The sequence below is a fragment of the Empidonax traillii genome, unplaced genomic scaffold (genome assembly GCF_003031625.1).
Source record: "Empidonax traillii isolate 1590-97213 ecotype Southwest subspecies unplaced genomic scaffold, ASM303162v1 scaffold175:size1888319, whole genome shotgun sequence".
Classification (NCBI taxonomy): Eukaryota; Metazoa; Chordata; class Aves; order Passeriformes; family Tyrannidae; genus Empidonax; species Empidonax traillii.
Window position 1 is genome coordinate 146910 of NW_020955368.1, and position 12937 is coordinate 159846.

The window sequence follows — 12937 nt, forward strand, 5'->3', positions numbered from 1 at the left end:
CCTGGCACAGTTCTTCTCCTGAACTGTTGTTCTTCAGTGGGGAGGCTCTGCTGACCCAGGGACTGCTAGATAATCCAAACCCAGACTGAAACCTGGGATGGGCATGGAGTCAAGGAAGAGCTGTGTGCCTAATGTATATGCCCAATAAAACCACATTTGTGTGATGCCTCCATGGCACTTAACACTTTTGCTGCTGCCATGGAAGCCTGAAGAAGTCACACCATGGACATAAATAGGCTCTGGGAATGCCTGTTTTGCAGCACTGCTTTTGCTCTGGGCCCCTTCCTATGAGGGGCTGGAGACTTTCTGTGCTAGAGCTGTTTTTAGGACACAGTGAGAAACTTTATGCGAATCCCAGTGGAATTCTGGCTCCTGTTTGGGTAGCTCCTGAATATGAGAAGCTCAGTAGTAACCTAAACCCACATCAGCAACCTGTTCCTCCATCAGGACTGCAACAGTGTCTTCATCAGCTGTTCAGCTGGAATGAACAGTCAGCACCACAGTTTTTCTTCCCACTGTTCTGCTTTTCTGGTGTTTTTCTTAAGAATCTCCCTGCCTTGAAATGTGGCTCTAGTGGCAGTGGAGAGAAGGAGAAAGAGTTTCCATGGTATAAGGAAGCTGTTGTCTTGTATGAGGTGATGAAGCTCCCCATTCAGTGGTGGAAGAAAGCAACCCTGTGGTATTGTTATATTGCACATCTGCCAGCCCAACTGGAGAGAAAACTGTGAAGTTGCTGCAACCTGTAAATGGACCAGAAGAGTCTTTCCTGCACACTATTTTGGGGAGGGGAAAATGACGTGTTAATAAGACTGAGAGGTTGTTACTGAATAGATTGATTGACTTTTACACCAAAGCAAGGTGTGTTCATGTATTTCCTTCAGCCTTGACATTTAAATTGAGTGTCAGAGGGAAAACAGGACTCCTGGCTTCCTTCACTGCTTCAGATTGTGGCCTCCAACAAGTTGCTGGTTTCTGTGTGCCTCAGGGTGCAGACCCAGCAGAGAGGGTGAGCCAATCTGACAGCTTTCCTCCTCCAAAATGGGGTAATGCTCCTGCTCCCAGCGTGCACCAGCACTTTGAACCTCCTCAGATTATCTCTGATGTGTCTCAAGTGCCTGAGCCAGCAAAAGGGAAGGGATGGAGCTGCACTGTGAGGAGCATGGCCAGAAGAGGAAAGGAAAGCAAGGTCATCCCTTCCTTGCCACGAGAAGCAAACGGATTGACTGTGCTCAGGTGTTCGGGATGTGACTGGGCAGGTGTGGACGTGTCTCCACGTGGCTATCCCTGCTGCTCTGGAGGGAGCTGTTTCCCGGAGAGGAGTGACACAACAGGCATGGGTGGGAACAGTTTCTGTTGCCCTGGTTTTCAGCTGCTGTCAAATATGTCAAGGCCCTTACTTGCTCACTTGAGGGGATGTAACAGAGCCAGATCTTCCTGCGTGAGAGAAGTTTAAGTGACTAATTATCCGGAAAACACTTTGAGCAGGCAGATGCCAGACCAGACTGCAGTGCTATCCTTAGGGGGAAGTTTACATGGAGGGAGGAAATAGAATGCTATTTCTGAGGCCTATTGTGACTTTCCCAGTGCCAGAGTTTAAGGGTATCCAGCTAGTCTGTGGTGAGTGTTGAGTGTAGATGGGAAAGTGAGTCCTTCATTTGGTTCATTTGGTTTAAACCTTTAAAGGATTGTGTTAACACTGGAACCTCTACAGATGACCATCTATTCAGAAGCACTGAGCTCCTGCAGCTGCCATGGAAAACATGGCTTTTACCAGCAAGTGAATGTGAGGATTACTTCCTGCTTCACTTGGATTAATGGGTGAGGAAAAGACGCTTTTATATTCAGAAATGGACTCTTAGACTTTGCAGATCAGCATCTTCTACTGGCAAAACACAGCTGCTGGGCTGAAGGAGTACTCTGTACAGACCTGTTTTCAGTAAATTAGCTTAAATCTAAAGGCTCCTGTGCCTGGAGATGAGTCTCCCACCGTGTATAGCCCTGTCCTCTCCTTTCTGTCTGAGCTGTGGTAACTGATCTTCTTGTGCTCCCACAGGATCCATGATAATCTTTTGTCTTTCATGATAAGATCTTTGGGCAAGGCCCATCTCTCCGTTCTTTTTATCTGCTATATTTTTTTAATCCATTCTGTTTATCTGTCGGTTTTATTCATGCAGCACAATGCATCTGGCTCTCTGATTACCGTTTGTGTGTGACATGCTGCTACTTAGATATTTACTGCAGGCTGAGGTGCTGCAAGCTGTGCACAGCCACACCTTCCTTATCTCTGATCCCCTGGCCCTTGCCCTTTTCTATCTTAAATAGCCTGTGGTTTTAGTCATCCAACTGCAGGCTTGTCCTCCCCCCTCCTCCTTTCTCCCTTCCCCAGCTCTGTTTTGTTTTGAAGCCACAGTTGTGCTAACGCTGGCACAAACCTGTGCCAGTTCGTTTTACAGGCCGAGGAGCTGCCAGTGTCCCAAGCACCCCGAGTCTGCCCAGCTGGCTCACTTGGGGCCTTTCTCTCACTCCTGAGAGTCTATTTTTGATGCTCACTAAGCAGACAGAACACTGCATAGCCGGTTTTATTACCCCTGCTAGGGGCTCAGCACAGATCTTTTCCCTGCCCCCAGCAGCTCAGGTCCCCACCAAGGAGCATAATCCCATTTGGGGCTCTAATCCTGTCCTCATCGCTTGGTGATTCTGTCACATGTGGTGACTTCAAGTGGGTCAGTCCTAAGTGGTGGGATTAGATGACCAGGCAGTAAATCCCGCTGCTCTTTTTTGTGTTTTCAGTTATTTCCAGCTAGTTCAGCCATTCCCACTCCCAAACAGCCCTGGGCACTGACTGCCACGATCTTTCCAGCTCAACTCTGGGGAGGAGAGAAGCAGGAAAGGATCCTGCTTTTGGGCCACAGTGGAAAGGGAACAGCAGAAAGGCTGTTCCAGCCCCAGTAGTGGGGCAGCTACAAGGCCCTGGCCAGGCAGTGGATCCATGAGATGTATCCTGGGCATAAGTGGGATTTTCATTGGCACCAGTCAGGTTTCAGTGTAAGCAGCTGGGACGTGTGTCCGCAGCGAGGAGAGGTGCCGATGGCTTGGTGGGAGCACCAGCCTTCTCCAACACAGTTGTATGTACTCCCTTGCTGCCACCATGCTCCCTGCACTTCCTTGTCCCCCACCTGTCACCCTGAGCCTCCTATAACCTGCTGCCTTGCCCTGTCCCCAGTCCCCAGCTCTTCTACCCCTGCTTGCCTTCCCAGGACCCTGCCCAACCCTGACATTGCCTACTCTGTCCCTACAACCCCTCCATCACCAGTTTTACACCCTCCCCCAGATCTCTGACCCTCTCCTTCAAGCTCCTGGGGTTGTTCCCAGATCCTGTTTGAATGTATCCTTATTCCCCACCCTGAACAAACCAATTCTGCCAGTCAGGCCAGTGTATTTCCCCATCCTGCTCCCAACCACTTAACCATCCCCAGACTGCAACCCCAACTCTGCTTTTCGAAGGAGATCTGCAGAAAACATCCCACTGCCAACAGACCAGTGTAACCCAGGGACTTCTGGCAGCGTTCCTTCCTCTGCCTTTCTCCTGCCCTTCTGTGGGCAGGGCAGGGACTGGTGAGAGCAGCTGGTGCCATGGCCCGTTGCGTGCGCCCTGTGCACAGGGGAGCGGGGCACAGCGTGGCGCTGGCAGTGGGTGCAGTGCCTTGGCAGGAGAAGATAAATGAGGTGGAGGGAGCAGACACGCATGACTGGTGTCAGTGAAAAGCCCATTTGTGCCTAATAAGTCTGAGAAACAGTCCAGGAGCCTTTCATGCGTGGGGAAATTTGGCTGGTGGGTATCCTTAGAAGGAGCAGGCACGCGGACAGGCGGGAGGGGTTCCCTGAGTGCATCCTCCTCCTCAGCTGATGCTCAGGGGTGCAGCCTCAGCATTCCACAAACCACCTGTCTGGACTGGCATGTCACTCCTGTTCCCACCTTTGGGCTCACCTTCCCCTGGAGGCGTTGCAGCTCCACTGCTTTAGGGGCTTGTGGCCCAAGAAATTTATCATGAAGTTTCCCCCCTGGATTTGCTGTTTTTTAAACCAGGGTACTGGAAGGGAAACGCTGGTGATGATTTAGGTTTCTTCCCCTGTGGACAAACAGCATCTTTTAATTATTTCTAATGTCTGGCTGGTGTAGCCATTGCAACTGCCTGAAAGTCAGTATTTAGATCCCTAATTTTCTGTAGGAATTGAGACTTATTTACTGTGGGAATTTGGAGCAAAAACTTAGGTGGGAGAGACACGCTGGCTTCTGTGGCGAGGCAGTGGAGAACTGCACTTCTGCTTGAATTGGGAAAGGGGGAGGCAGTGAGTGGAGAGCATCCTTTCCTTTAAGACTCTGGATAAAGCCTCTTTGTAAGGATTAGATCCAACTGCTTAGAGGGAGAGTGTTCCTGTGCTCACTGAACACATGGGAGCACAGTTCTGACCAGCATACCGAGTACTGTGCTGGTGATGGTCACACCATGTGCCCCGGTCAGTAACACAGCCAAGAGCTGCACAAGTCAGGAGTGATTCAGAGTTCACAGGTTGAGAAGCCTTTGGGAACACATTAGTGTTATCTCAGAGGGGCTGAGCTTGTTGCTTTTGAAAGCAGCTTCCTTTTAAAGGATTTCCATTTGGGATCCCAAATCAAAGATCTCATGGCTGAGCTATGTTACACCAATTAAGAGGAGCCACAAATGGCTTTCTTGAAACAGATGGTAGTGTGCCTCTGATCACAGTATTTAGTGAAGTATTCTTGTCAGGCTGTGATGTATCTTTCATTCTCAAGTCTCTAAGAATCTGTTTTTCACAGACCTATAAAATCCCAGTGCTGTTGGAGCTACAAACCAGGTATCTGTTTCCAGTTTCCCTTTCTTGTTGGCTCTTTGGTTGGTGTCTCCAAGAGGCTGGCAGCAGTCAATGAATGCACAGGACAGCAGAACCAGACAATAAATTTGTACAGAGAGACCAGGCTGAGAGAAACAATAACAAACAGTTCCCAGGAGAGGAAATGAACTGCACAAACAAAAAGGGTGGATGAAAATAAGTTTCCACCATCAACATTAACGTCAGCTGGTTTCCCTTTGAGTCTCTAATGCTGTCTGGCATCTCCAAACCAGGTAGCTGTTCCAGACTAGGCACGGCACGCAAGCCCTGGCCATAAATAAGGATATTGCTTGTAGGATATTTGTGTTCATTTGGTGGCAGAAGCAATTTCCTCCTTCACTCGGAACTGCAAAGCTGATGGTTTTGCTCGGGGCCTGCCTGCAGCCAGACACGGTAAAGCTTCTTTGTGCAAACTTCTGCTCACTACCATCATGAGTAATTCCCCAGTGTTACCCCTACTGCTGGGGAGACCTGTCAGTCACCAGGACTAAAATGACTGCCATGTATCCCTCAGCTAATCCTTGTCTAAATTAGTCATTAGGCCAGACACTGGGGGTTTCTCCAGTGGGAAGCATCAGTCAAGCGCAAGGAGTGGAGTGGCAGCCAGTAGTGTTTATAATTCACTTTACTTTTTACACACACTTGGTTGGTAACACCTTGTCAGCCAGGGTTAGGGAGTGGTTTCTCCATCTCTCTGGGAAAGCTGAGGAAGGGAGAACCTGTGTTCAGAGGTGTAGTCCACAGGTGGGTGTCCCTGCTTTTTGTGTGTATGTGAGTCCCAGCACGTGGTGCCCAGTGTCATGCTCGTCTCACCTTGATCACTTATGCTTCAAATAGACCTTATTCTCAAAGCTTTTCTTGTGTGTTGCCACAATGGCTCTCTTTTTTCCCTTGCTAGGTCTCTCAGCTACTTCATTTACCCTTCTATTTGGACCAGAAAAAAGGGCAGGTAATCTGCTGAGTGCTTGCACTAACCGTAACTAATGTCTGCTCCCTGTTAGACTCATTTGAACTGTTTTCAGCTGAGGTTGGTCTGAGGCCATGTGCTGTCTCCTCCCTTCCAGTAGATAGATCCTGCGTGCTGAGCTTCACAAGCCTGTCCTTGAGCTCATCAGCAAAATGCCTTCTGAGTCCTCTGCTGGCAATCAGAGAGAGTCCAGCAGCCAGGCAGGGAGCTTTGTATGTGGAAAACACATCTAACTCAGGTGGTTGCTGCTGCTGCTGCATCGGCCGAGCTTCTGTGTTTGCTGTTGTGTTCTCAGTAGTGGGTGAAGGGAGCCTGTCTCCCACTGCTGTGATCCCTATGAGGACTGCTGGGGTTGCAGTGGAACTTGTGAGGCCAGGGTCTCTGACAGATGTGGTTGGGGCGGTCCTACTGACGTCCTGGGAACATGAACTACACCTTGTAGTGGACATTGGCAGGACAGAGGCTGTAACGTGCATGCAGACATGTCTGCTAGTGTGGAAGAGAACCACTAACCACAGCTCCAGCAGAAAGAGAGGAGAACACTAACAGGTTTAGTGTTGTGCTGGAAGAGTGCTGAGTGTGACTTAGTGTTCCCTTGCTTGTCCATTAACTGCTGATCCCAAGGTGCAAAAGGCCAGGAGGTGCCATCCTGCATTAACAGTGATTGTATTAAAAGCTTCTCTTGTGTGACTTGGCAGCTTTTGGTTCCTGATTTGTTTCAATTCAACATGCTGTGTCATAGTTTCCACAGCTGCAAAATGGAATTTGTAGGTGTTAGTGGTGTTTTGAAGCCCAAATAATGTGTACAGAATTCTTTCATATTCTCAGGCTGAAGGAATGATAAAATCTAGACACTCTTATATGTTTATGTTTAGATTATATTTAGTGGGACTGTTATATAAATGGCAAATTTTTAAATTATGTGCTTACTTTTATTTCTTTTAGCTTTAGCTACCTATGTATGTGGAGTATTTATCATGAATAATTTGCTTGGATGTAAACACAGTTTTTCCTATACTCCAAAATGCAGCTCCCTCTAAAAAGCTTTACTTCATGTATGAATGCAGAGAGTAATAATAGAGAGGTAAAGAAATTAAGACAGTTCCAGCTCTTTCTGATGGAGTACCATTTACAGTGCTTGTCACTATCCAGTGTCAGTTGTTTAAAAGGATCAAGATTTCTGGTCCAGGCAAATACAGTTTACATCAGTGTTTGTGCTCTGGGCCCACAGAACTTGGTGTTTGTTTCAAGAAATGATGATGATGATGTCTGCAACATGTAGAGGAAGGCAGTGTGCAGGTTGCTGGGTTTGGAAGTTCAGTGTTCTGTCCTACTCTTTAAACCAAAAGGAGAGAACATGCTAGAATGTCTATACTGCATCTGTCATTTCGACTAAAGCAAGCAGATGTATCTAATTTAGTTTTAGATTAATTACTCTGCCACATGGATGGGAGGTTGAAACTTCCCTTAGAATCACTGATGAACTTCAGCAGCTCAAATGTCCGTGTCTTGATGGGCAATGCCCCAATACCACTGGTGGTGTTATGCATCTAAATAAGGTTGATACCAAGTGATAGCAGTGACTGGGAAGTGATATTAACCCTGCCCTTTTTAGTATTTGTCTTTTATCCTATCCAGTAACACCAAGCTCTGGCCCTGAGAAAAAGAGCACTGTCCCTGTATGGACCTTGTGAGGCTGGTAGATCCTGAGGGAAGAAGAGGCAAAGGAAGCCTGAAGAGCTCTGCTTTCAGTTTGAGATGTACCTTCACTTACGGGATGAACTTCCCTACGGGCAAGAAGGTGAATTTGGCGACTTGTGGTCACCATCAAGCAAACTCACTGTCTACAAAATCAGAAGTGCAGTGGGGACAGTCCTAGGAGAAGCTGGGTGAGGTAGAAGTTGAGTTTAGGCAGGGAGTCTTGTGCTCTGGGAGATGAAAGCTGGGTCTTCCAGCACCTTGTCTTGCTTGTGTCCTCTAAAGTCCCCAAAACAGGGGTCCCACACTGCTGGCACAGTCATCCTGACCAGGGTAGTTGGTGTTCATTGAGGGGAGAGAGAGGTGGTGTTATCCACAGTCCCACAGCCCTCCCAGTCCCCATTTTCAAAGGCTGTATAATAACACTTTGCTGTTTTGCTGTTGACACAGTTGCTGTCGTGATATTGCTGCTGTCACACTCTCTAGGACAAAACTGGCCCGGATCTGTGTGGACATGCTGCAAACATGACTGTGGCCTGCAGCCTAGGCATAGCTTCAGGACCTGGATCCTCTCTCTGTGCAGACACACTGGACTGAAATTCCTGGGATATCTCTCGTATTTGTAGCAGTTGGAAGAACATTGGCATGATGACGGCCAAGACAGTAAACAAAAACCCCCAAAGCAGCTGCTCTTCATCTTCCACGTGATTGTTTTAACGAAACACGGCCCAAGACGTGTGCTGCGCTAAATGTGCCGTTCTGAAATAAAGCTATTAAGCTGTTCTTTTCTTTTGCTAGTAAATAATAAGTCTTACTGTGGAATAATAAGTGTTACAGTTGGATAAAGTCTTCACTTCTAAAACATGTAGCTGCAGCAGTGCAAACCCTCACAGTGCTGGCTTTTAAATGGTTGTGATTTCATGTACAGCAGCTGCTTATCTGACAGGGAAATTAAGGTTGGTAACAACATTTTCCATTTTACCCTGAGACCATCCGTATTCTGGTAATTTCTGTCATGTTTCTATTTTGGAACAGGTAAAAATGTGGTAACTGGGAGAGAATTGTGTTACATTGCACCCTAGAAACGTTTAAATCAAGTCTATCCTAAAAAGACTGAAGGTGCAGAAACTGGAAAAAAAATTAAATGAAAGGGAAGCCTGCAGGTTTTCACAGGTGTTCAGTGCCCTCACTCAGCCCAGGCATTTGCTGTTCCTGCCACTGCTGAGAACTGGATAAATTGTTTTGTGGAATGGTCGAAACAGTAACAGTAATATTTTGCTGTCATCTCTGTGGTAGGCAACAGATTTTATTTTTGCTGTTAGAAACTCAGGTTAAATTAAAGCAAAAATTAGGAAAAGACAATTTTAATCCTTTTTTTTTTTTTTCCTTGGAGGAAGTTGAAGTTGTTTAGCAGAGCTGCTGTGAGTTGGTGCTCGAGGCTGTGGCTGTGTATTATACACTGATGTAACGGGCCCACAGATGACATGCACATATCAGGCCCTTGCTTCAAAGCTCTCCCTGGGGCCTTTGATCACTGTGTGCCGCTATATCACGAGTTGCAATGCAAGAATATTAACATATCTCCTTCATTTTCCCTGCAAAAGGGTGTGTTGGTGTCATCTTCCCTGCCAGGTTGGTCTGACGCGTGAACCTCGTCTCTGCCCTGACTCATGTCCACACACATAAATGGCTGGAATGAAGTGGAATTCGGGTTAGCTGGCTGAGCAGAGCAGCTGGAGGAGGTTAAAAGCTTGAGCACTGCTGACACTTGAGATGGGGGGGCAGGAGGAATACAGCACTCGGGTTACAGCAGCTCATCAGTTGCTAACCCTCTGGCTTTGCTGGCCCAGCCGTTCTGCAACAGCAGAACATTATTTAGTGGTCTGATTGCTCTCAGCTTGCCCTCACTGGGCAAGTCATGAGACTGCAGGGGTAGGATGTCTTGTGTTGGCTTTAAATCAGTCACTGAGAACAGGGTGGCTGTGCAGGAACTCAGTGCAAGCTCCAAAGCCCATCCAGAACTGCACTGAGCTCTGGGCACAGCTGAGCAGCCATGCAAGCAAACTTCTTTTGAAGAACAGATGTACCTTAAACTGGCTTAAGAGGATTAATTTGAAATTCCTCTTGGAGTAAGAACATATCCTAAGAGTGGCTCAGCCACTGGCAGGAGTAGCCAAAACTCAGGTATTAACTCATGTGGCAGGTTGGAGAATGCGATGGCAGAGGTGACAATTAGGCAAAACAGAAGTTCTCAGGAACTCCACTGCCAGGCATATAAAATCAGCAACATAAAATGTCTTGCTATACAAGCAAAGAAGCCCCGTCCATTTACAACACTTTCAAAAGTAAAATAGGCTAAATGGGAAAGAGCAAGGCTTCTTCTCTGTAACAGTCTGCAGGAAAGCAAAATGCAAAATCCCATCCCTGGAAGTGTGCAAGGCCAGGCTGGATGGAGCCCTGAGCGACCTGGCCTAGTGGAACGTGTCCCTGCCCACGGCAGGGCAGTTGGAACTACATTATGGCCCCTTCCAACCCCAAGCATTCTGTGATTCTATGAAGTGCTGCCAAACACAGAATACACAGAGAGATCTTAGGAAACCAGAGGTTCAGTAAAACTGATTAAAAAATCTACTGCTGGTGCTTTGGGACAGCACTGAAGTTACCCTCGAGTGCTGGTTGCTTCTGGCTGAGGCAGAAGAGCGCTGTAGTCCAGGATGTAGACGAGGTTAAACTGATGTGCTGTGGAGTTGAGAAGGGAGTTTCAACCCATTTTTCTTGTACAAAAAGCTTCAGGCTGAAAAGTTGGGAGACAACTGGTCTGCCAGTTTTCTTGAATGTAGAAAGTGCAGACTGTCCCAGTGGCTGTGGTTGTAAGCACCTGGTGCCTTGTCTACTTTCAACTTGTTGAAACCTAAATGTATTTTTATTAGTTACGCAATTTGTATTCTGGATGTCACTTGAGGTAGCTTAAAGGTCTTTTATAACCTTATCAATTCTATGATTCTTTATGGATTGAATTTTCTGATGTTCCTACTTTATGGCAGTGGTGTAGGATGAGGGTCACAGAATACTTAAAGCCAACTTTTTGATGGGATGTGGTTTTAATGAAAGGTGTCTTCTAACCATCCCATCCTTTACAAAGAACAGTTATGTTCCTTTCACCAAGGAATATGTTTGTTACCTGATTGAGAACTAGTATAAAAAGAAAGAAAAATGTTTGTGTTAGTTTACTTCTTCCTTAAGCTGCATGAAAAAAAACACAACACACTGGAATATTTCTTTGCATATAACAATGTCATTTTATTACTTTAAAATTTCAAACTTTATGTGCCCTGGAAATATTATGTATGACTGAGAACAGCTGGGTGGATATCTTCAAAGATGTTTAATTTTAAAAGGGAGTAATTTTGATGCTGGCCATTTCATTGTGATTCTGAAGGAAAAGCACCTGTTTGACTCAGATTCTGATGAAGAAAAGTACCTGTTAGAAACATACAACAACATTCTGCTGCTTTACACTTGGCCAGGGCTGCTCTAAGATCAAATGACTGCACTGAGGAATCAGAGATGCTTACCACAGAATCACTCCAAAAGGAAGAGCAAAGACAGGGAAATGATGTTTTTAACAGCTCATTTTTGTCCTTTCTAGGTTACTGGGCAGGGAAATTTTTTTCTCTTCCTGTTGTTCTGATGGACTTCAATGAGCAGGGGAGAAAAAAGGCTCAAAGTACGCTGTTGGATCTAACTTTGTGTTCTTTACTTGCTTGTTCAACCAGGGACAGGGAGCCCTGTCGGAGAGGCTACGGAGCTTTAGCATGCAGGATCTGTCGACGATCCGCGGAGACAGCAGCAGCACCGTTCCCCCCTCAGTCACTGTACGAACAAGTAGCAAACAGAGCCACCCAAAACCATCCAGAAGTGCATCAGAAGGCACTGGCAGCTCAGGTAAGTGCCAGTGTTATTTTCAGTGTTGTGTTTGTTGTGTGGAATATCACACCATCCGATGAAGTCACGCAGTTGGCAGGAACAGACAGAAACAGACACTGCAGGCAGCACATACCAGGATTCACAGGACACAGACACGCTGTCGAGGCTCTTGGAACATAAGAGGGAAAACAGGATCATCCTTTGATGGTTACTATTCCTGGCTGGTGCCAAGGATGGGATTTGGGCGTGCAAAGGAGCCAGACTCAGTCCTTGCAAACTGAGCTGGAAAGTTGGGCTCTGGGCTGGGGGCTGCAAGGTGTGTTGGGCTTTCCATGAGAGGGGCTAATGGAAGTGCAAAAAGAGGGTTTAACAATGCCCAGTAGTGGACAGGGGTCATTATTATCATCAAAGACCCCATGTGGTGATACAGTCTCTCTGCCCTGTGTCATCTAAACGTAACTGTGAGTTCTGGTGGGTATCTGGTTTGAATTAGACCCACTTACCCTCCCTCTAAACTGTACAGTAGTCTGTTCCAACACTGAACAGTTGTGGTGCCAGAAATTTATCAGTGATGAAGCCTACTGAGAAATAAAACCCATATAAAGCACTCCTAGCAGCAGAGACCAAGATCTGACAGCTCTTTATGATATGAAGGCTGACTGCATAGGCACTGGTATGGAAAAAATGTGTCTCTGAGGGGCAGTGGTTTGTTTTCAAATTCTGAAAGAACAAAGGGAAGAGACATCATGGTGTGCATAAGATCCATTCTTGAGGATTTAGTTATAAAAGAATATTTCAACCTTGGTTAAAGAAATCTTTATGAGTCCAAATCCCAGACATTTAATTGGAAATAGCTTTGCAGAGTAGATCTCGAAAATTGAGACATGGTGGGTTATCCCAAGCAGGTGGTTCCAGGTGGCTTCTGGGATTCCCACACGCCACCAAAGATCACACAGCTTGACTGCTGTGATGAGAAGCCATGGAAAGTTGCACTTGGTAGCTTGTGAAACATATGTTGGCAAGTTAGAAATTCAGCAGTTTCAGCTTGTGTGTGTTGAGTTCAGTCCGAGTAGTTGCTGCCCCTTCTAGTTTGCTTTAGTCTTGGAATGTATTAGAAATGTCTTATCCTTCTTAAAGAGTATCCATCAAGCCCTCTGCAAATTCTGAGAATTCTGGCTCACAGACTTCTCTAATTTTTTTAACATTATCTGTTGAATAGATGTTCTTTACAGGTAAACTGAAATAGCTAATGTTGTTGCCCAGTGGTTTTATTCTCATCTTTGTGTAAGGTCTTGTATGCACTTCTATTGAAGTAATGAATCCAGAAATAAAGTGTTCACACACAGGGTAAAACTCTTTAAAAAGTCACATATTTAGACCAAAATAACTGGTGTCATAAAGAAAGCATAATTTAGTCATCTTAATTCCATG

General features: G+C 46.2%; 1 protein-coding gene across 10 annotated transcripts in view; it reads left to right on the top strand.

Annotated features, from left to right (window-relative positions):
- Nucleotides 1–12937, top strand: part of REEP1 (receptor accessory protein 1) — a 65446-nt gene that overhangs the window by 32907 nt on the left and 19602 nt on the right. For 8 of the 10 annotated variants that reach the window (XM_027885940.1, XM_027885942.1, XM_027885950.1 and 5 more), the window contains exons 6-7: nucleotides 5813–5863; nucleotides 11356–11524. In XM_027885940.1, the coding sequence (XP_027741741.1) occupies nucleotides 5813–5863; nucleotides 11356–11524 (220 nt within the window). The remainder of the gene's footprint in view (nucleotides 1–5812; nucleotides 5864–11355; nucleotides 11525–12937) is intronic. The other 2 variants (XM_027885944.1, XM_027885943.1) reach the window with 1 other exon arrangement.